This window comes from Leptodactylus fuscus, chromosome 3 (genome assembly GCF_031893055.1).
Source record: "Leptodactylus fuscus isolate aLepFus1 chromosome 3, aLepFus1.hap2, whole genome shotgun sequence".
NCBI classification, from domain to species: Eukaryota; Metazoa; Chordata; class Amphibia; order Anura; family Leptodactylidae; genus Leptodactylus; species Leptodactylus fuscus.
The window spans coordinates 83,791,229-83,814,125 of NC_134267.1; the positions used below are offsets into that span (position 1 = coordinate 83,791,229).

A 22,897-nucleotide genomic window follows, 5' to 3' on the forward strand; every position below is an offset into this window, starting at 1 on the left:
CCTATCAGTATCAGTGTGGGAAGTAACCAGAGACCCATACAGAACATATAAATTCCATGAAGATATTGGTGGGATTCAAACTCAGGATCCCAGCACTGTGATACAGCGGCAATGCATCATAGTTCTTCTCGCAGCACTTTAGGGTGCATTCACACGGAGTATAATGGAGTGTAATTTGGAGTGTAATTTTTACACGTGTAAAAAATGTACACATGTATTTTGGAGCGTTTTTTTTTACATGTGGCGTTTATGGAACGTTTTTTGAAGCGTTTACGCATGTAGAAAAACACGCTCCGTAAACGCTCCAAAAACGCTCCGTAAACGCCACATGTAAAAAAACGCTCCAAAATACGTGCGTAAATTTTTTACACGTGTAAAAATTACACTCCAAATTACACTCCATTTTACTCCTTGTGAATGCACCCTTAGACAGAAAGTTTTCCTCTGAGGGCTTTCTGTTACAATCATATCTATGGGGAAACTACCGGCGATTTCCTACGCTGATATTGGAAATCTCGGCCTGTCCGCAACACGGTTTTTACCACAAAGTGGCCATGGGATTCATTAGTATCCCATCAACTTTCATTAGAATCCCATGCCCCTTCTGTAAAACGCAGCGATTTTTCCAGCGGCTTTTCCGTGGAGTGAGGCCTCGGCCTAAAACCAAGGTCCTAACCACTGAGCCACATGACTTTAAGAGAGCAACCCCAGGGAAACCTGACCACTAGCTGAGTATTCCTTAGGCTCCGTTCCCACGGAGTAACGCGCCACTCATTCTGACACGTAAAACAGAATCCCATTGACTTCAATGGGTGCCGTCTTACGCCCGCTACACATTGAAATCAATGGGAGGCTTTTTAACCCATTGATTTCAATGTGTAGCGCGCGTAAGACGGCACCCATTGAAGTCAATGGGATTCTGGTTTACAGCACTTACTCTGACACGTGTTTATGTGTCAGAATGAACGGTGCGTTACTCCGTGGGAATGGAGCCTAAGAATACTTCCTGAGCCCTACCTTGAGTTATGAACCATTATGCTACGAACCATCCCATCAAAGAGTACAGATTCCTGTTTGCAACAATTCCTGTGTCTAATACATGACTGAATAAATATACATCGGAAATGCAAGGGAAAATGTCATTTAAGGCTGGGGCCCCACGTTGCAGAAATGCAGCTTTTTCTGTTGCAGATTTTGTTGCAGTTTTTTGGGCCAAAATCAATAGTGGCTACAAAAGGAATGGAACATATATAGGAAGTCCTTATACCTCTACCTTGTGCTCAATCCACTCCTGACTTTGGCCCAAAAAAAAAGCAGCAAATTTTGCAACAAAAAAAGTTGTGTTTCCACAAAGTGGGGCCTTAGCCTAAATGTTGTTTAGCAAAAATGAATTGCTGCCAATGAAAACAGCATAAATGTAAAATAATGTAATATAAACACTGCTGCACAGATACAATTTTTTTTTGCTTTTTTTGGTTTTGTAAATCTGGCCTTCTTAAAATAGGTACATTAGTGTGACCAGCTTAGTATATCTTTCTACAGTAAACTCTATAATATACAATATAAACAAGGCAAATTAATAAAGAAGCTCTGATACAGTTTAATCCAAAATTCTATTTATATGCAAATAAAGACTATATCACAATCTCTTTGTTAACTATAATGAATGGGACAACAATCCAATTCAATCAGGTGTGATAATTGAGAATGAATGATGGTGTTGTTGAAAAAGATCCATTTTTTATCAGTGTGAATAAGGTTATATTTCAGTTAATACTATCAAAGAAAAAAAAGTTTGCTTGTTATTTTGTAACCTACAAAGGGATTTCTTCAATAAGATTGTTTGATAGAACAAAACCTTCATGGTGCTTTCTGAACGGAAAAAAAATGTCCACAAGCGACCATGATCAGAATCTATTACAGTTGTTTGTCACTATCAGACCGTTTGTCTGCTGTATTGCCAAAGACTACAGAGTAGACAATTCTTCACAGAGACTAAGAGAACACAGCTAGTATATTGCTTAAAATATACTCAAATGTATTGACTGTATACCAGAAAGGGCTCGTTCACACGTGAGCAAAGGGGAGGTTTTTGACAGCGGATTTCGTGTCAAAAACCTCCCCTTTACAATGGTGGTCTATGCAGACCGCCAGGCTTCTTTTCTCCGCTAGCGGCGGGCTGCTGCTAGCGGAGAAAAGAAGCGACATGTCCTTTCTTCAGGCGGAAGCACCCTCCGCTGTCGGCCCATTCATTTGAGCCGACAGCGGAGGGGAAAGTCGGGACCGCGATGGTCGCAGCAGGCGGGTTTTGACCAGAGAGAGACGCGGCGAGCCGCGTCTCTCTCGGTGTCAAAACTCACGCGGGCAGTTCACGTGTGAACTAGCCCTAACAGTGCCATATTTGAAGCCTCATGGTGGCCATACACTAATGTTCATTCAGTCAACGGTTATTTCCCCTTCCGCCCATGCACATGCATTCTTGAGTGTGTATGTGTTGTTAATGGGGGGAGGGGGATATTAACCACTGCCAGAAACCATTGTGATAGTGACGTTTCTTCCATGAGAACAGCAGATCAAGGGATGTTGAAATCCATCAGGGCCACACCTGAAGAGACAGCCTCAGACACCACCTCTTGGCACAAACTCGGGGTGGAAATTTTTTAATCAGCCACTACCTATTGTTTTACTCCAACAGGTTTATTCCAAGCATTCACATATACCTAGAGCTGACCGCATTCTCTCTAATAGAATACTTCAGCTATTGTGTATGGTAAATGTGGCCACAAAGCAATAAATAAAAAGGTTAATTTGAGCAGAAAAAATAAAGTATAGCTTCAGAATGTTGGATGCATTTTATTTTTTTCAGTTTACAGAAAATATTTTGCTAACAAGTTGAGGGCTTATAGATAGAGATGAGCGAGTAGGATTCGATCGAATACCTCCCCTGCATAGTTATTTGTGTAATCCGTTGAATACCACGTGGTTAAACGCAGTAAAAATTTGATTCCTCTCCCACCTTCCCTGGCGCTTTTTTACACCAATAACTATGCAGGGGAGGTATTCGATCGCATACTACTCGCTCATCTCTACTTATAGATATTAGATGAATGTCTGCCGTACCTAAGGCCCTACCAATGACCATCTAAAATGTATGGGGTCAAAGGTGAAGCTGGCCTTTCTGCTGCCTGATGCTTTGCCTGCCAATACTGTAGATATCTATGGTAGAACAGGGAGCTTTAGGGCTAGTTCACACGCAATTACGCGTGTACATATTCGTCGCGGTTGCCGCAACGGGCTGCCAGTGCAGTGCACGGCATGCCGGTACAGTGCAAGGCATCCCGACGTGGCTTTCAGCTCCAGATTAGGCCCAAATGAATAGGCGTAGTCCGGAGGGTGCTGTCGCGAGGTGGACTGAAGAAAGGGCAGCTCGTACTAGGGTTGAGCCATCGGGATTGGAAATGTTCAGATTACGATCGGCTACTGGCCAATCATTGTGGGAAAGGCTATAGAATCAGATGAGTGAGTACTATTCGAAACTCCCGTTTCGAATAGCACGCACCCATAGGAATGAATGGAAGCGGCCGGCACGCAGACTTTGCCAGCGTCCGGCCGTTTAACCCCCTGCATCCCGGCTGCATCCATTCATTCCTATGGGAGAGTGCTATTCGAAACAGGAGTTTCGAATAGTACTTGCTCATCTCACAGCAGCGCATCACAGAGTGATTTACCGATTCTATTTCCTCCCTGCTGTGCCGTATACTCAGCTCTGCTACATCTCAGATGTAACAGAGCTGAGTATATGGTAAAACAGGAACGAAGCAGAAGAGTGGAAGGCTGCGGTAAATCACTCTGTGCTGCGCTGCTGTGAAGACGATGAGGCATTCGCCATATACTAAGATGTAGCAAAACGGAGTATACAGTCAAGCAGGGATGAAGCAGAAGAGTAGATGGACAAGTCAATGTACATTTATGGAGATGTAGCAGAGTCTAGTATATGGCACAGCAGGGAGGAAACAGAAGAGTAGATAGTATCTATCTACTCACGAACTTCGCTCAACTTACCTGCACAGATCCGCTGCCACTCCTCTTCTTTCTTCTTCACATGCATTCAGAGCGCCCTGCGTGCCCCCGCCTCCCTAGACTAGTGTTAGAAATGCTGGGCTTGTGGCTTAGGAGAGTGTGGGCAGATACTGGGAGGGGAGACGTGAGTGATGCACTCGCCCACACTCTCCTAAGCCACAATAAGCCCCACCTACTCCCAGCATCTCTAACACTAACCTAGTGAGGTGGAGGCGCTCATGGCGCTCTGAAAGCATGTCAATAAGAGAGGACTGGACCAAGAAGAACAGGGAGCGGCAGTGGCAGCGGATCTGTGCAGGTAAGCGGACACCAGGGGGACTAAATAGCCGGGGAATTTTTTTTTTAATCACTACACAGCGTGGAGTCCAAAAATTGAAACAATTTTTGGACTCCATGCTGTGTAGTGAATACGATCGTTTTTAAAATCTGATCTTCGATTATTAAAAAAAATCCCAGAGGCCACATGGTGGTTCAGTGGTTAGCACTGCAGCCTGGCAGTGCTGCAGTCCTGGTGTTCAAATCCTGCCAAGAGCATAAAACCATCTACAAGGAGTTTGTATGTTCACCCTGTGTTTGCATGGATTTCCATCCCATATTCCAAAAAAGACATACTGATAGGGAAAAATGTACATTGTGAGCTCTATGTGGGGCTCACAATCTACATTTAATTAAAAAAAAAAGTCCCATTGACTTGTATTAGGATTGGAATTGGGATTGGGTTCGAATGGAAAATGATCGGAAATCAGTTTTTAAAAACGATCCTGAAATTTCAAGATCGGCTCGACCCTAGTCTTGAAAGTTTGGGTCCGCACACATACACACACACACACACACACACACACACACACACACACACACACACACACACTCCAGGTTGTGTTATGAAGTCTTGAACTGTAGCCTGTCAAGGATTTTGATAGCTTTTATGAGAGTTTGGGAGTCCTTACACACATTAGAACAAGTACTCCATAACACCTAAATTACAATGCAATGGTCAATGTAAAGTGGTGTTCACACTGCCGCTGTTGTCTGCCCCGGTCTGTCCGCTGTAAGCCTTGGGAAAACTGGATAGCAGACGGCTTGCGAGCAGTCAGCTTTAAAACCCATTCATATGAATGGGTTTTAAAAGGTGACCGCCTGTGAGTGTTTTCAGCCTCTCTGCCTGGAAAACTTTTTTTTTCCAGCGGACACAAAGTTCTGCATGTACGATTTTGTGTCTGCTAAAAAAAAAAATGGTTTCCAGACGGAGAGGCTGAAAACACTCATGGGCGGTCGCCTTTTAAAACACATTCCTATGAATGAGTTTTAAAGCCAAGAGCTTGCAAGCCGTCTGCTGTCCGTTTTCCCCGGAGTTTACAGCGGACAGCAGATTCAGTGTGAACGCCCCCTAAGACTAGATTTCCTTAATAGTGGATAACCATGCATAGATATCTTCATGTAATAATGTAACTACAGGTTATTTCCTGAAGCCTGACTTCAGGGTATCTAACCAAACGTGTCCTCAGATATTGACTTTAGCCTCCTGTTTATTAATATGCTTTTCTATTTTGTGGTCATCACTCCACTACATATGCTATAGACTAAATTGGGGATTAGGATATATTCTGCATTTGGGCTTTGATTTGCCGTATATTTTTGCCTACATATGTCTCCCTATGTGCGATGTAATTCGTGTAGTGGTGCTTTGGTATGAGCCAGTCCCATCTAACTAGTAAATTTTGATATTTTATACATTTTGTGTCTCCATATTTGCACTTTATATTTATGATTTTGAGATGACTCATTATTACCTATAGTGTTCTTTTCCCTGAACTTATTTCTGTCATCACTGTGGCTCTTCTTCATTATTTGTATGGAATGTTGTATGTATTGACTTTTAATAAATTGCATCTTGTATTTTAGTAAAAAACAAACTTTTCTTGCTTTGCTTTTTTGGCTATCTACAGTACGGTTCTATAACCTGGCACCCGTACTCCATTGCAGTGCAGCCTATTCACTACTTACAAGTGCCGTGCTGTACATTGTAGAGCAGCTGTGCTTGGTATTGCAGCTCAGCCCCATTCAAATGAGACTGAGCTGAAAACAGGCCAAGTGACCGATAAACATGACTTCTCATGACCTGTAAAGCACCTCTGCGGCTTTGATCAGCTGATCTGTGGGGATGCCAGTTGTCCTATGCTTTCTCTGTAAGGGGTTTACATTTCTATATAGCATGCAAGTTTATAGTATTGCCATGAAATGAAATTCCCTACAGAAATGATGTATGTAGCCAGTTATTTAAATGATAGTCAAAAGACCTTGAGGGTGGATGAAGAAGAGACTATAACTGCGACATCGCGAGGATGCCGACTTCCATAACAAATTAAGTCTGTGTGACAGATTCCATTTAATAAAATGTGCAGTCTGGATCTGCCTGTAGTTATACTAGGTTTTTGCTGTCTCATTAAAAGCTACTATAGACAGAATCCAGTGTACGGTATGTCCCACTGTTTAGCAGCATCATGCTGTATTCCTGACAAGAGTCATTAGGTAGGAGCCATTCATTAGCTGAGCCATGCCACAAGACAGGAGCACACTACTCTTTAATATCACTGCCGATTACATGCAACAAGAGACTTGCTTGAAAGAATAAACACGTCTTATTTTTCTACTTTGTAGCTATCAGTAATAGAGGGGTTCATTTTCGGAGAGTAGTGAGGAGAACTCGGGTACCATAAACTCATCCTCGCCATGGCCATCGGGGCGCTCAGTTCTGACTTTTAGAACTGTCCACAGCGAATGATGTAAATCTATATGGAGACAAACTATTGCTATTACGATCTCAAAAAATGCAGCAAAATCTGCAGAATACGGCCGGGGCCCCACGGGTCGGAGATTTTACAGTAATTGCAAAGTGGATGGGATTCATGTAAATCCCATGTCTACTTTGTGGTAAAAACTGCAGGGCAAACACGCTGGAATTTCCAAAACAGGCACGGTTTTGGAAATCGCAGCATGTCAATTCTATCTATGGAAACACCGGCGGCTTCCCCATAGATATAATTGTGACAGAAAATCTACAGAGGAACACTCTATGAACTTTCTGTTCAAAGCGCTGCGGGAAGAACTGCGATGCATTTCCACCACGGTTTTTCCTGCAGCGCTGCATATCGTCTCGTGGGGCCTTAGACTAAAGCAGCTTTTCTGCATCCTGGGGCTTCACCTTTAGGCTGGGACTCCACGTTTTAAAGTTCCTGTAAAGGGGACACATACTGTACATCGCAGCAGAAATGCTATGATTTCTAAAGCAGTTATGTTCTAGGAAAACTTATCATGTCAATTATTCCTATGGAAATGCTGGTGGTTTTGCCATAGGTATAATTGAAGCAGAAAGTCCGCAGAGGAAAAGTATGGACTTTATGTGAAACGCGCTGTGGGAAAAATCACGATGCGTTTCCAATGTGATTTTTCCCACATTGCTTTTTCACTGTGCCTGCTACGCAGCGCCTTAGTCTCAAAGTTTCTTTTTTTCTCTGTATGCACTTTCACACAAAAATGGTATATTAACTATGCCACTGATTAACCCTTAAAATACTGATCCAATTTTCATTAATCAATATTCTGTGCAATGTACTGGGAAAGTGTAAAAAAAAGAATTCAGAATGACATGAAATTAGAAAAAAACTGCATTTGCACCAATTTCTTATGACAGCATTCACCATTTGGTAAAAATTACATGTTAGCTATATTCTCTGGGTAAGCACGATCACAATATCAAATTTATATAGTATTTTTTAATGTTTCAATCCATTTTTTTTTATTTCTTTGCTTTATCATATTCTGACACCTGTAATTTTTTCATATCTACATACGGAGCTGGATAAGATGTAGTATTTATCAATACCATTTTTGGCTATTTTGATTTTTTTTCCCCCCTGCTATGGCGTTCACTGTATGGGATAAATATTTTTATATTTTAATAGTTTAATAGGCATTTTTGAATGTGGGGATGCTTAAAGTGTTTATGTTGATTATTGTTATACTGCAGTGAATTGTAAAAGCCATTGACTTCTATTACACACTGCCTTTGGTGGTGTGTAATAGAAGTATAGTAGTGATTTCTGGCTTTCATGGCAACCGACTGCCACCCTTTGGAATGTCATTGTTAAAAATGTCGGCGCCCCTCGCACCTGTGCACTTTGCCACAGTCACGTTTAACCGTGACATCTAAAATGTTAACAGCTGCGACTGGCACCAGTACTGATTGTGCTAGACAGCAGCAGGTTCTGGCTGTATTAGGCACTCGGGGTATTAGTGCACACGGGGTTTTTTGGTCCGGAAACTGAGGCAGAGGCCCCCTCAGTTTCCCGACCAAAAAACGGGTAGCTGAGACTGGATGCTGGTGTAGTGCAGCGGCATCCAGTCGCACACTCCGCTCAGGAATAGGCCCAATGAATGGGCCTGAAGAATGAGCATGTCCGTTCTTTTTTCTGGGATCTGGAACAAACGGCTCCCAGAGAAAAGACCTGACCGCCTCCCATTGATTTCAATGGGAGGTGACTTTTTGGTCAGGATTTTGAGGCGAATACGGTCTCAAAATCCTGACCAAAATACCCCATGTGAACTGAGCCTAATATAGCTGGCATGTGCTTAGTAAGAGGTCTTAGCTCCTGAGCCCTTTCCATATAGTCCCTTGCAAACAATGATGTACATGTACATCATTGGTTATTAAGGGATTAAATACCCCTAAAGCATAGGACTAGGGCCACATTTTTCAGAAACCCAGCATTTTTGGCTATTGTGGAAACATATCACAAAAAAAAACAACATATTTTTTCCATAAACCTATGAGTATGGGGAACACAGCAGCAAAGCAGTTCGAAGAATGAGTTACATGTTTCTGCTGTTTGTTTTAGTTGCGATTCGCTGCATGTGGCCTTAGCCTATAGGTGATTCAGAAGAAATATTTGTGGTGGTAAACTCCCTTTAAGGTTAAGGCCCAATGCTGCGGAAAAGCAGAATCTTTGGTTGTTTCAGAAATGCAGCGGAAAAAAATTGTTGCATTTTACAGTTTGGTAAAGTGAATGAGATTTCATTTCATCTCATCCACATGTTCCAGAAATAAAGCTGGGGGAAAGCAGCACTTTGAAAAACGTGTGTTTGCGAAAAATACAGGATGTTCCTTTTAGCTTCAGAATCACAAGTGTTTTCCTTATAGATTTAATACGGAAAGAAAAAACTGAAAACTGTAGCACATATTTGCTACATTTTTTAGCTGCATTTTGCTAAGTGGGCCTTAGACTAAGACCTGGTTTTCACATTGACATGTGTCTACTAATACAATTGATATTGGTCATGGGTCAGAATTATCCTAAGTGCCTCTGGAGATCAGCCATTTCCCCTGTCCTTCCAGAGGTAAGGCAACTTTCTGCATCAGAAATGCCCACCCCCCATTGTTTTGTCTGCAATATAGACAGACATACATTAGCCAAGCCCTTTTGGTGACATTATACCCATTGACTATCTGCTAGACAATAACACAAGGATATTCTCTGTAAGATTTCAATTAGACTATTTGTTTTAAGGTCATATAGAAAATCCTGAAGACTGGTAAATACTATTCCTTTCAGACAAATACCTGTACAGCTATCTTCATATTCTCTTTCATGTATCTTATCAAGCGATAAGACCATGAGATCTTCTTGTCTACTCTTTCCCCCTTCTACATCCTGCACACATTAGTGTGGCTTTCGTGGTGAATTAACAATTAACAATATTTTAGAGGAATATCAATGTTGGTTGCATAAAACATTCACATCTCCTAGGATGGAAATATTCAATATATAAATCTCCCCGATTGAACCTATGATCCCTGAAAATGCTTCTCATATAATAAAGAGTATCTTTACTGCCGAACACAACCATTCTCTATTGTTCAGTGAACACTCTGAATATATGTGCCTAGAAGTAAGCATTTCAATATGAAAACCTTTCTGCAAAACCATACAATATATATCAGTCTGTCCGTTACAAAGTACAGGCTACCCAGTTGTCTATGGCAGTGTCTTCTCAAGGTAAGTTACCATGGGGCTGAAAACTTTCATCCACAGGTTTGCTCTTGCAGATTTTTTTTTTTTTTTGCCTCAGATTTTACTGTTTTACTAAAAGAAGGAGACTAATAATTCACATTGCCGGGACTGTAATACACATTGGGTTTTCCACACCCAATTTCATGAAAGAAAATCTAAAGCGCTTCAGCAACATGTGAACATGTCATAGAGATAGGTACATAGTAGACTGAAATACTGCAGAGTGGACTCTCTGCGAAAAATGTTGTGGAAAAAACTGCAGCGGTCGTTTCTGCACCGATTTGCTGCATGGGGCCTTATCCTTAGGCTGAGGCTCCACATTACGGAAACCAAGCTTTTTTTTTTGTTGCAAATTTTGCTGCCTTTTTTTGAGCGAAAGTCCGGAGTGGACAAAGCAGAAGACAAGATATTTCCCATTTCTTGTGTAGCCAGTCTTGGCTTTGGCTCAAAAAAGCGCAGCAAAATCTGCAACAAAAAAAATGTGGGGCCTCAGCCTTAACCTTTGTATCTAAACAGATACAACTAGTACATTGTGGAATATTTTACAGTTATTCCCAATTCCAAAATTTTTGTTTGTATGGAATCCAAGAACAAAAAACTCTTACCTCCATACAATTAGAGAGTAATGAACATAAAGCCGCATGCACTACTATGGGGGCGCTGTATAAAGATACCATAAAACTGTGTGACGCTATAATGTGTATGAGCCTGGTTCTCGTGTATTTTTTGGTACTTTAGATACTATAATGCATATGAGGTCTGGATCTCGTGTATTTTTTGTTATTTTAGATAGTATAATGCGTATGAGGCCTGGTTCTCGTGTATTTTTTGTTACTTTAGATACTATAATGCATATGAGGCCTAGTTCTTGTGTATTTTTTGTTACTTTAGATACTATAATGCGTATGAGGCCTGGTTCTTGTGTATTTTTTGGTACTTTAGATAGTATAATGCGTATGAGGCCTGGTTCTCGTGTATTTTTTGTTACTTTAGATACTATAATGCATATGAGGCCTGGTTCTTGTGTATTTTTTGGTACTTTAGATACTATAATGCGTATGAGGCCTGGTTCTTGTGTATTTTTTGTTACTTTAGATACTATAATGCGTATGAGGCCTGGTTCTTGTGTATTTTTGGTACTTTAGATACTATAATGCATATGAGGCCTGGTTCTCATGTATTTTTTGGTACTTTAGATACTATAATGCGTATGAGGCCTGGGTCTCGTGTATTTTTTGTTACTTTAGATACTATAATGCGTATGAGGCCTGGTTCTTGTGTATTTTTTTGTTACTTTAGATACTATAATGCGTATGAGGCCTGGTTCTCGTATTTTTTGGTACTTTAGATACTATAATGTGTATGAGGCCTGGTTCTCGTATTTTTTGGTACTTTAGATACTATAATGTGTATGAGGCCTGGTTCTCGTATTTTTTGGTACTTTAGATACTATAATGTGTATGAGGCCTGGTTCTCATGTATTTTTTGTTACTTTAGATACTATAATGTGTATGAGACCTGGTTCTCGTGCATTTTTTGTCACAGTTACTTTAGATACTACGTCAAGGAAAAGTGAAGAGAGAAACAGAAATTCCTCCTGTTCCCATCAGATAAGCAATTGTCTAGAATAAAGTTAATTATATAAATGTCACCGGAGGCATTCCTGCTGCCATAATGCTTAACCAAAGAAATGTATGCCTTATATGATAATCGCCCCCTTCTGTGTGTACAAAGACAGAACATTCCTGAGCACGCATTTAGAATCCAAAGTAATCCGTCCTGAAACCATTTGTGGAATGTGCAGTACAGGCTCTCCACTATACTTCACTGCTGATATACACCCATGCCAATGACTAACTAATTACCATTGACCTGAAAAATCAATGGATAATTTGACCCCCAAGACGTTTCACTGGTCAAGAAATTTATACCAGGTCCCAAGTGGGTCTTCCACATGGAAAAAAATAATAACAGCACAAGCACTTAGCCCGGAGTGCTCAGCACCTGCCGTGGATATATGCGGGTGACGTTTTAGTCTAGACATGAAAATGACCTTGTATTCTCTTATCAGAATGAAAATACTTTATTTATTATTGCTATATATATATATATATATATATATATATATATATATATATATATATATATAGTAAAATTTCTAAATACGGATCGTCTTCTTCTCCAGACCACATTTCCTGAGACAGATTTTCGGTTTCACCATATATTATGTATACTGCCCATCTTCTTTAAGACTAGAAGACCACTTTGTAATACAATTTGATGTGGTCATCTCCCAGAGGTTTCACTGTAGATGCAGCATATAGACTTGTGTGTACGTATATGTATAAACACCTTTCAGCAACAACATCTGTTGGCTTTTCAAGCAACATAAAAAGATATTTGGGATTTTAGCAATTCCACCAGCACATATAGACCACATCACTTATCCAACGGAGGTGAAATTCATTCTAAGAATGCCTGTTCGATTGAAAAATTATTGCAATCCCCCTTCAAAGCTTAGAGGGAAGCATTAGCTAGCTACTCGCCAACATCAATTTATAAGAAACAAAGGTAGACAAGCTTTATACATTATCTTTTATATTGAACTCAGATGTCACTCCTTACTTTCTATCGCTTCCTAAATGGCTGCGTGTTAGTGATTTTCAAGGACGGGCTTGTCTATGGCTGATGTGACAGTAGTTTTCCCTGAGGTAAGGGAACACTGATCTCTGTGGCAAATGAAAGTTTCAAAGCCAATTATAGTTAAATTGTCGACAGACCCCAAAGCCTGGACTGAAATGACCTGCCGAGGAATAAGTAAGTGGACGGCCATATCTAGTGCTCATGGGAGACATAGACAGACAGCTCATTGTATCTAACTGTAATGAGGAAGACGATGGAGAGTGCTGGGCTATATAGCTGTAAGTAAAAACTTACAAGTTGTCATTTGGGAAATATCTTTGGTACTTAGTAATGGTAGGACATGTTTTCTCTGCCTAGTGATTTAGAGTGCCCCAGAGGAAGCCCATTAAATATATTGTATATATTATCACAATGTATCAGGCATCATCTTCATAGCCCAACATATGTTTAGGAACTCAAGTGAACATATCTATTGATTACAATACACTAAAACTTGTCCAAAAAAAATCACCTCTAATCTAGATCAGAAAACTCTGTGATGGATGCTCAATTCTGCCATCTTCTGCATACATTCACACATTCTATGACAAGACCAGTGCACGCCTAGAAGAACATTTTCGCTGCAACTCTTCATAGTTGTCTGAAAGAGGTTTCTTATAGCAACAGGTTTGCTATTCAATGCTGAAATCCACTATGTAGCACAGATATTTCATATGAACTAATACAATGACTACACCCAGTACCAATATTGTGTATGCATTGCAATAAGAATGATGAGCTTTCTATATTTAAAGGCAATGTACATTATGGCATACCATGCAAATCTTACCTTTTTGGAGAAGGGTGGTTTACTGAGATTAACTCCATCCCGAATGAGTTTATCCCTTATCATGATCTTTAACTTCAGTTTAGGATAAGTAACCAAGTTCTTACTGAGTTGTGCACTTTTATTACTCCTAGGAACTGGTTTATGACCCTGTGCTTCTTTCCAAGCTTTGGTTTCATACTGCTCCACCAAGTGACTAGTGTAGATGTCAGGTGTCGGAGAATCTACCTGGGGTTCTAAAGTGAAATATAATCCACTTGCAGCTTCCTTTTCCTCTTCCCTTAGTCTGTGGACTGCATCATGGATCTTCTTCCGATGCTGCTGAATCATCACTCCAATGGCATCCAAATCGGGGTCCCCAATCTGTTTGCATACCTCCAAATCATCATACCCATTATCCACAAAGGATTCTGCATACTGAGAAAGCTGCAATGCTTTCAGCCATTCATACACTATATTTGCACACATGGTGAGTAAAAAAAGCTCAAAAATATTCTAGTTAGGACCAATAAGTCACTTACTTCCAAAACATAAAGGATAAAATAAAACATCCAAAAGTTGTAATAAAAATCAGCGTCCAATAACGTGTACTGCTAGCTAACCCTTTACAAGGAGACAGCTGGGAAACAGCAATGAGCTAGGGTGCAGCACAGGTACCTGGTCTGTGTCATTCTGCAGCCAGGACATGCCAGTCCATGTACTGGAAATGTAAAAGCCGAGAGAAGAGACTGTAGACAGAGCCAGTCCAAGATCAGATCAACAGTAAAGTGATTCCACCTCAGCTGTCTCCTGCCTATAGAGCGCAGGGAGAATTCAGAGCAGGCGCCACCCCAGTGCCATGCTCCCAAAGATTTCCCAAACAAGTTAGTATTGAGCTGCACGCTGCTACTTTTTATTCCCTCGCATACGCCTCAGTGTGCAATGCTAGAGCAATCCTGTCAGCTTGTGCCTTCCACGCTCTTCTTAACAGTTGGCTTCTCTCCTCCCGCCCTGCCTTCATCTCTGGGATGCCAGACACACTTCTTGCTCCTCCACCAGTCAATACAAAATCATTCAATATTGTCTCAGGTTAGGCGGCAGCTTGTTGGCTTCTCTCGTCCTCCGGCCACACCTTCGTAGGTTTTTCGAGCTGATAGAATAGTTCCTTGTAGCTTCTTCTTGTAGCTTTCTCAATCTCGGCTGCACACTATTTTTTATTTATTGTTCCAGATTACATTCGCAGAGAGAGGATTACAAGTGGCGTTCAGCCGGCAGCCTCTGCTGTGTGTGTGCATGTGGGGAGGGGACTTTGAGTCAAGATTAATCTGCAAGGGAATACAGCAGGCAATTTGGCTGTGGACAGTCTGCTTCCATAAGGTTCTTCGTGCCATTCACTCTTCCCTACAAGCAGTCTTTTATCTCTCTGCACAAATGCTAATTATTTTTTACATTTCCTATTTTCTTCCAGTCTCATTCATACAAACAAGGTGTCCTAAAGCCTTTAGTGAAATGTTCTAATGTGTCACTTATTCTGAATAGCAGTGGAAAGAAAGAATCTCAAAGATATAGCGTCAGCCTGAGCCTATTGTAAAGATGCCAAATCTGGCCTCTAAATACCCTCAGTGAACAGTTGTGCCCCACGTAACTGCAGTAATGTATGCACTATACAATAGCGGGATATAGAAGATGTTAGGTATGCAAAGCATGAATCTTAATGCACGCGGTTAATGGTTTTATTTAGCTATATAGTCTATGGTTTTCACATTATAGCAGGGGTTATAAGCAGATATTATTTTGGGTGCTATATCAAAGACCATGTGCAACCCCCGCAAGAGTCTTACTTAAGGAGCAAACTAAAATTTTGCAATGGGATAAAAGATTTTTTAAAAGGTAAAAGCAGTGACCCTTTGTAGACCTGGAGCGTGGTACTGGCTTCATTTCTGTTCACTACATTTTGGAGGAGATTTATCATGGGGGCAATTGTTACTTATTCTGTAGTCCGTGTTGATGTAATTTTGTGACAAATTCTTCAAACGTTGCACAGTCTTTAATAAGTTTAAAGGGTTAATCCAGAACCTAGCAAAGATTGATATGGATTACCTCTGATCAAAGGGGATCGACACCTGGACTCAACTGTTGTGCCCCCCGGAAATTGTATACCAACGATACGCCTGTAACCAGCGCTGTTCCTATTCAAGTAAGTGGTCACCACAACTACATTATACAGACAGGAAGCGGTATGCAGTGTACTTTGGCCCATACACTGTAGCAGTGGCGCCAGGGACTTTAGCTCTGTTCCAATTCACTTGAATAGCAGCACAGGTCATTCTGCCAGTATACCTGGCATACAGCTTCCAGCGGGTGAAACAGCTGATCTGCATGGGGTCCAGGTGTGAGACACTGAACAATCTAATTCTGATAATGTGGATAGCTCATCAAAATTCAACTTTGCTAGATCCTGAACAATCCCTTAAAGGCTAAGGGTTGGTTCACACTAGTGCTTGTATTCCGTCTGCAAGGAGTCCGCATGGAGACCCCCCTGGACGGAATACAATCGCAATTGCAAGCGATGTGCTTGCAAAGCACATGGAGCCCATAGACTATATTGGGCTCTGTGTGCTTGCTGCGCACTGCCCACACGAATGAATTGTGCGGGCAGTGCGCGGCAAGCACACGGAGCCCATTATAGTCTATGGGCTCCGTGTGCTTAACTGCACAGCGCTTGCATTAGCTTTGGTATTCCGTTCGGGGGGGGGGGTCTTCAAGCGGACTCCTTGCGGAAGGAATACAAGCGCTAGTGTGAACCAACCCTATGGCCCCAAGATGCGGAAACACAACTCTTTTTGTTGTAGATTTTCCTGCCTTTTTTAAGTCAAAAAAGGAAGTGAATTTTGCCACCACTCTACTGAGGTTGCAACAATGTTTCTGACTTTGATAAATCTGGTACACAAACATGCCCACTTTCACATAATTTTTTTTTAAAAGTGATATAGCAAAATTCTCACTTATGCAAGCCCAAAAAGACTTTTTTGCTTTCTAATGCCCGTTCATAATAATGGGAGTCATTAGGGACATACAGATTGTATACTATTTTAATCTGCCATTAAAAAATAGGACATGTCCTATGTTTTATCATTTTCACAGATGAAAGTACCAATATAAGTCTTATATATATAAGTCTGTCTTTTTTTAATTGTGCCTCAAAATGGATTTGAGTCTCTGTGATGGCTGTTAAAAAATGGGGTCAAACAATAGACCGATGAGGTTCATCCATTTTTTTTTAACTATCAATTAAAATGGATGAAAACCTGATTCAAAATGGACATTAAAGGCTGAAGCCTATCTACTTTGTGGAAAAGCAGCTTTTTTTTGTTGTATACTTTGCTGCATTTTTTGAGACAAAAGTCAGGAGTGGATTAAGCAGAAAGAAGTCTAATGGCTTCCTATATATTTCCCATTCCTTTTGAAGCCACTCTTGACTTTGGTTCAAAGAAATGCACTAAAATCTGCAGCAAAAAAGCAGGTTTTCCACAACTTGAGGATTCAGCCCAAGGCTAAGGCCCCACATTGTGCATTTTGTGTTGCAGATTTTGCTGTGGTTTTCTCAGCCAATGTTGGAAGTGGGTTAAACAAAAGAGAACATTTCTAAGTGCTTCCTTTATATTTTCCATTCCTTTTCAAGCCACTTCTGACTTTGGCTTAATAAACGCAGCAAAATCTGCCCCCCAAAAAACACCCTGATAGAATGTGGACTTTACAAACTGAAAATTTCATCCTTTTTTAATGCTGTTTTCTTCACTGTTGTGTGCATATAGAATCGATGTGTGAAAATTCCACATGCACAGCTGATAAATTCTCATTATTTCACGTAGATGTACTGAAATGATTTCCAGTTGCTGAAATTTCTGTAACAATCTGCAATGTATGAACATATCCAATGTCTACTTAAATATCTAAAAATACCTGAAAATCTACTTTTCCTGAATATCTGTATTCTGCTTCCACTGGTGTCATGAGTTCTGGATTGAAGAGATGAAGGATCCATTTTGTGGTTACACGGTAACTGACAGACGCTGTCGACTTATTAGGGTAAGTTCATAGAGTTTTTTGCGCCAGATTTTCAGGTTTAACCCACTTCACGAAATCTTTCCAAACTCTCATTAATTTTGTTTTTTAAAGCAGATTTTGAGGTGGAATTTGTGGATTTTTTTTACCGGACACATTAGTACAACAGACTTTGATATAATGTGCATTAGGAGTATTGGGTACCTGTTGGAATGGAACCATTAGATCAGAGTAAGCAGAGCCTTATCTTTAAGGTGCATTCACACAGAGGAAAATGGCGCTGAATTTGGTGTGGAATCCGCGTCAGATTCAGCGCTGAAAAAAAGCCTCAATGGGTTCAATGGTTTCCTTTTTCTGCTAGGCTTTTTTTTCAGCACTGAATCTAACGTGGATTCCACACCAAATTCAGCAGAAAAAGGAACCCATTGAAGTCAATGGGAGGCTTTTTTTCAGCACTTAATCTGATGCAGGTTCCGCACCAAATTCAGCGCCATTTTCCTCAGTGTGAATGCACCCTTGCTACGTGCCTCTCTGTTGTCAATAATTTTATCACTTGGAAATAATATATCTAGTTGCTATGCAGCTGTTCTCTGGATATCATTGACTCTTCTAGGGGGGCTTTAAATTCTAGAAAGGTCCCTGCATATATTGCTAGTTAAGGGTAATATTTCTATACCTTTTAAATAAACCTCCAAGAGCACAAACACACATCCCCAATAGAGGCTAATGTGTTATTTCATGGTGTTTACTTAGACAGCCTTATAAAACTTTCATAGCTCCCATGTATGTCTAGTTGTATAGAGTTTGTAGATTGTTTTCTTACACAAGGATGTGACACCTGTTTGTGAACTTTTAACAGGGAACATGATGCCCTTGACAAAAGGGATAAGATATTTTATTTACTGTAAAAGTCTAACAAAGCAGGCATTGTTGTAGAAAGACATGCCAGCAGTTTTTTGTTATTGTATCTAGTGGTCACTGTCAAAAAGAATGCACAGTCAGAGTCTAGACATTCCCGTGTTCAAGCATTCATGTCCATGGTCATCTATTTGTTAATGCATTGTGGTGCAGTCAGCTTAGGTAGTGTGCTAGTACACAGCACAATAACTGGGACTTGACAAGCAAATACCTTACAATAACAAAAGTTTCTGAAATAGTTCACCAAAAAGTTTTCCCTGGAATTATTACATAGAACATGTAATCTAAAGCATATTTGTAGGAAAGTTTAACTAAACATGTACACAAACGTGATAACAGATGTGTTTGTAATGTCTATTACATGTCCATTTGTAGAACAATGGGAAACAAAGGGGACATACACATGTCACTTTTTCAATGGACTGTTAAAAAAACAGGACATCTTATAGTTTTGTCCATTGTCTTGGATTGCCTATTTTAAGTCAATAGGTCCATTTTTAACATTTGTATCTGTTTGATGGCTGGTAAAAACAGACAAGTTGGCGGAATAAAAAAAAAATACAGACCAATGAAATTCAGTCTTTTTTTGGTAACTGTCAGTTAACAGATGACGAACTGATGCAAAACTTACAAAAATGGAGCACTACAGACAACAATAATGGAAAACAATCATCAAGTTAAGCTAGTACATCCATAGGGGTTTATGAAAGCCAACATCTAAACCTTGGGGGACCTGTCCTTATCATTTCTACCTATCAGTATGTGTGACTAGTGCAGGGCATATGTACCACCAATACCAAACACTGGTGAGATGTTTGCCCATTATCAGACATTCTACTTGCTCTTACATTCTTTGTGAGTATTTTATCCCACATGCTGGAAACTCTTTTTAGGTACATTTACTTATACGGTCTCAAAGTTATTATAAAGTTAGACTAGACAGTCTCCAAATTGCATTATTAATTATGATAACTCTATTGCATTATTAGACAGATGGAGGTTAAATTTGAAGTTTATTAGATAATCTAATCTAACTTTGAACCTCCTTTTCATTGGCTTAGTTTACACAAGGAAAATTTGCCAAAATTTTGGCTCATGTTTGGCGCACAGTATTTTAAAGAGGTCCTGCCAACAATTTCAGAATGCTAAATGCCATACGCAATTTGATTCTCGCTGTTCCCCTGAACAAGTTCGTGTTTTTCTTTTTAAAGTCCATCAACCCATTCAAAAGATATGGCTCCAGGAACGTTACATGTGAACTAGTGCTGATTTTGCAGTTTCTCACCCACATGGAGAATCAGAGCTAGTTTACAGGGGCCATATTTTTTGAATGGGTGGACAAGTTTTAAAGAGTAAAACACCAAATTGATCAAGCGCACAGTGATCAGCAAATGATGTGTGACATTTAGCATTTTGTACTTAGTTACAGGTTCTCTTAAAGTAGGCCACAGCCACTTTCTTCCAAGTCATGCTTTTTATCAGCAAAGCCATGACCCTTTTCCATTACAGTTGTAAAAGTGTCTAAAAACAGTCCAAAACAGTTAGCAAATTAACACATTAGCAAATTGCTAATTAATTTAGAATTCTGGACATAATATATACACACACATACATATATGAGTATATGCAGCATATGTGTTTTTTGTAATTTGCACATGCATTTCACATTGTTAAAAACAGCATGCATAGTTATAAAAATAAATAAATAAATAAAAAATGTGTTTGTCTACCTGTCCTTGCTGCTACCTGTAATCAAACTACAGCGTGAAGCAGTTGCTGTCTTGTCAGGTGCTCAGGACCAGCCCCAACCTCCTCCTGGCTAGTCTGGCAGTCAGTTTAGTTTAGAAGATACTGCTTTCATCAGTAATGATGCTCATGGTGAGTGTGGATAACAACTGAAGTCATGTGAACAAAGAACAGCACATAATTAGGAGCAGTACTAATTCATACGGGAAATCTGCGTGTCATATTCCGTTGCGGCTACCGCAACGGGATGCCGTTGCAGTGCACGGCATCCTGTCGTGGCTTTCCGCTCCGGATTAGGTGCAAATGAATGGACCTAGTCCAGACAGTGCTATCACAAGGCGGACGCCACAGCTGATTTAGCCACGGAATCCACCTGAAGAAAGGGCAGCTTGTTTCTTTTTTCTGCTAGCGGCAACATGATGCTAGTGGAAAAAAGAACGCTAACGGCCTACATAGACCACCATTATGAGGGAGCGGATTATGACGTGGATTCCGCTCCAAAATCCTCCCCCTCTTGCCCCGTGTGAACGGGCCCTAAGTGATTTTAACAGAGCCTATGTTGCTCACACAATGCTGCAAAATGGGTAGGACATTTTTATGTGGTCTCACATAATGTCTAAAAATAATAATAATAATTTCAGAAAACTACTTTAAAAGTAGAGACAATGCCAGAATCTAACATTTGAAAAGGATTTTTCTTATAAACACTAAATAAGCAAATAAGCATAAAAAAGCAAAAACCTTTTTGTGTCATGTTTTAGTGTAGAGATGGGCCTGCATAAATGTTTATTCTGGTGGTTTTTCCATCCTTAACTGATTCCAGCATTTTCAGCATCAAATAATGACCTTTCCAATGGTGCCCCTGAGATTTCTGTTGCTGAACAGTCGAGAGTTTAAAACCTTAGACCAGCATATGCAAATTTACATTAACTAGTCATGGGGCAAATTTACCTAAATGGTCCATTCACACGGAGGAAAATGGTGAGGAATTTGGTGTGGAATTTCAGCACTGAAAAAAAGCCTCCCATTGACTAGTCATGCAGTCTTTGCAGTAAACCACACCCTGTGAGATGTGATTGACATGTCCCTCACTGTCGGACATTGGCCTGATAACCTTCCTAACTGCCAACTTCACAGAGGGTTAATTAGCAACATGACTGCATGAGTAGATGAAGCTGCTCCCAAACACCCTTAGGCTGGGTTCACACAGGGTTTCTTGGTCCAGAACCTGAGGCGGAGGAATGGGCCTAGTCCAGAGGAGGGAGTGTCTTCAGGCGGATTCGCGAGGCGATTTGGCCTGAAGAATGAGCATGTCACTTCTTTTTTCTGGGAGCTGGAACAAACGGCTCCCAGAAAAAAGAACTGACTGGCTCCCATTGATTTCAATGGGAGCTGTCTTTTTGGTCAGGATTTTGAGGCTTATACGACCTCAAAATCCTGACCAAAGAACCCTGTGTGAACTTACACTTACTAGTTATGGCTAGGTTCATATCTGCACTCGGGGATTCCATTCCCCATTCTGCTTGAAAAATGTGGTGAGAAAAGTCCTGCAAGCAGCACTATTCTCTCTGCATTTTACAGAAACCCAGTGGAACCCCACTATAGTCTATGGGGTCTGGGGGTTTCTGGGGGTAACTGCTATTTAAGTGGACTGGGACTCCATTTTTCGGGTCCCCAAATGGACCTGAAGAATGGAAACCGAAGCGCAGATGTGAGTCTAGAGTATTGTAATTTTTCATATGCTGATCTAAAATTTTAAAAGCTTATAGCTTAGTGAGGGGCAACATAGGTAATGTTACTTTATAATGTTCGTGTTGGGATTAGTTTAGGGTGAGAAAAACATCTACCAGGTTCCCTTTAATAGATGAATGCTACACAATTCACATACCCAGTCTAATATGATTATTTTAAGAAAGAAGAATAATTCTAAAGAGTTATGACAGTTAATTTGTCCCTGTTAAGTAAGGCTATAGGGAAGTGTAAGGCATGCTCCCTAAGATGATGTGGGTATGGAGGTTTTCTCCCCAAGGGTTATTGCAAATTGGAGCATATATTCTACATAAAAAAGCACTACTGGAGCGGCGTTGTGACTGCTAGACCGCTAGGTCTCATTTTCAGGGGAGGCCTTACCGTATATTTCTTAGCTTGTAAGAAATTGCAATAGATCTTATGTTCGGGTGATGTTTTACTTTCGGGGAAACACGGTATGTAATGTCAGAGTATACAGGATACATCTCTTTTACAAAGGGAATGGTAAAAGGAAATGTGATAAGACAAAGTTCTGGGGAAATATACAATACAAGTATTTACAAGTCATGTGTCAGGAAGGATGTTATATACTATGTATTGTAGTCACATGGCAATATTGCCAGTAAACATTCTTCATATGAAATGGCAGAGCCGTTTAGTTGAATATTGTTTCTCTTCAGTCCAACATTATTCTTTCAGGTGGGCCAATGAGCCCAGGTACGCAGTGGTCTGTACTCACTACCTAAATCTGCTAATACAAGATCAATATTCTTAAAGCTTAGGTATAAGACACTAACTTAACAAACTAAAGTATATATTTGTG

At 40.4% G+C, this 22,897-nt stretch overlaps 1 protein-coding gene across 3 annotated transcripts in view; it reads right to left on the reverse strand.

Annotated features, from left to right (window-relative positions):
• The window catches only part of SASH1 (SAM and SH3 domain containing 1), a 643,930-nt gene extending 629,058 nt beyond the window's left edge, over window positions 1–14,872 (reverse strand). For all 3 annotated transcript variants that reach the window (XM_075267869.1, XM_075267871.1, XM_075267870.1), the window contains exon 1: window positions 13,621–14,872. In XM_075267869.1, coding sequence (XP_075123970.1) covers window positions 13,621–14,085 — 465 coding nt within the window. In that variant the 5' untranslated portion in view covers window positions 14,086–14,872. The remainder of the gene's footprint in view (window positions 1–13,620) is intronic.
• Between the last annotated feature and the right edge of the window lie 8,025 nt (window positions 14,873–22,897).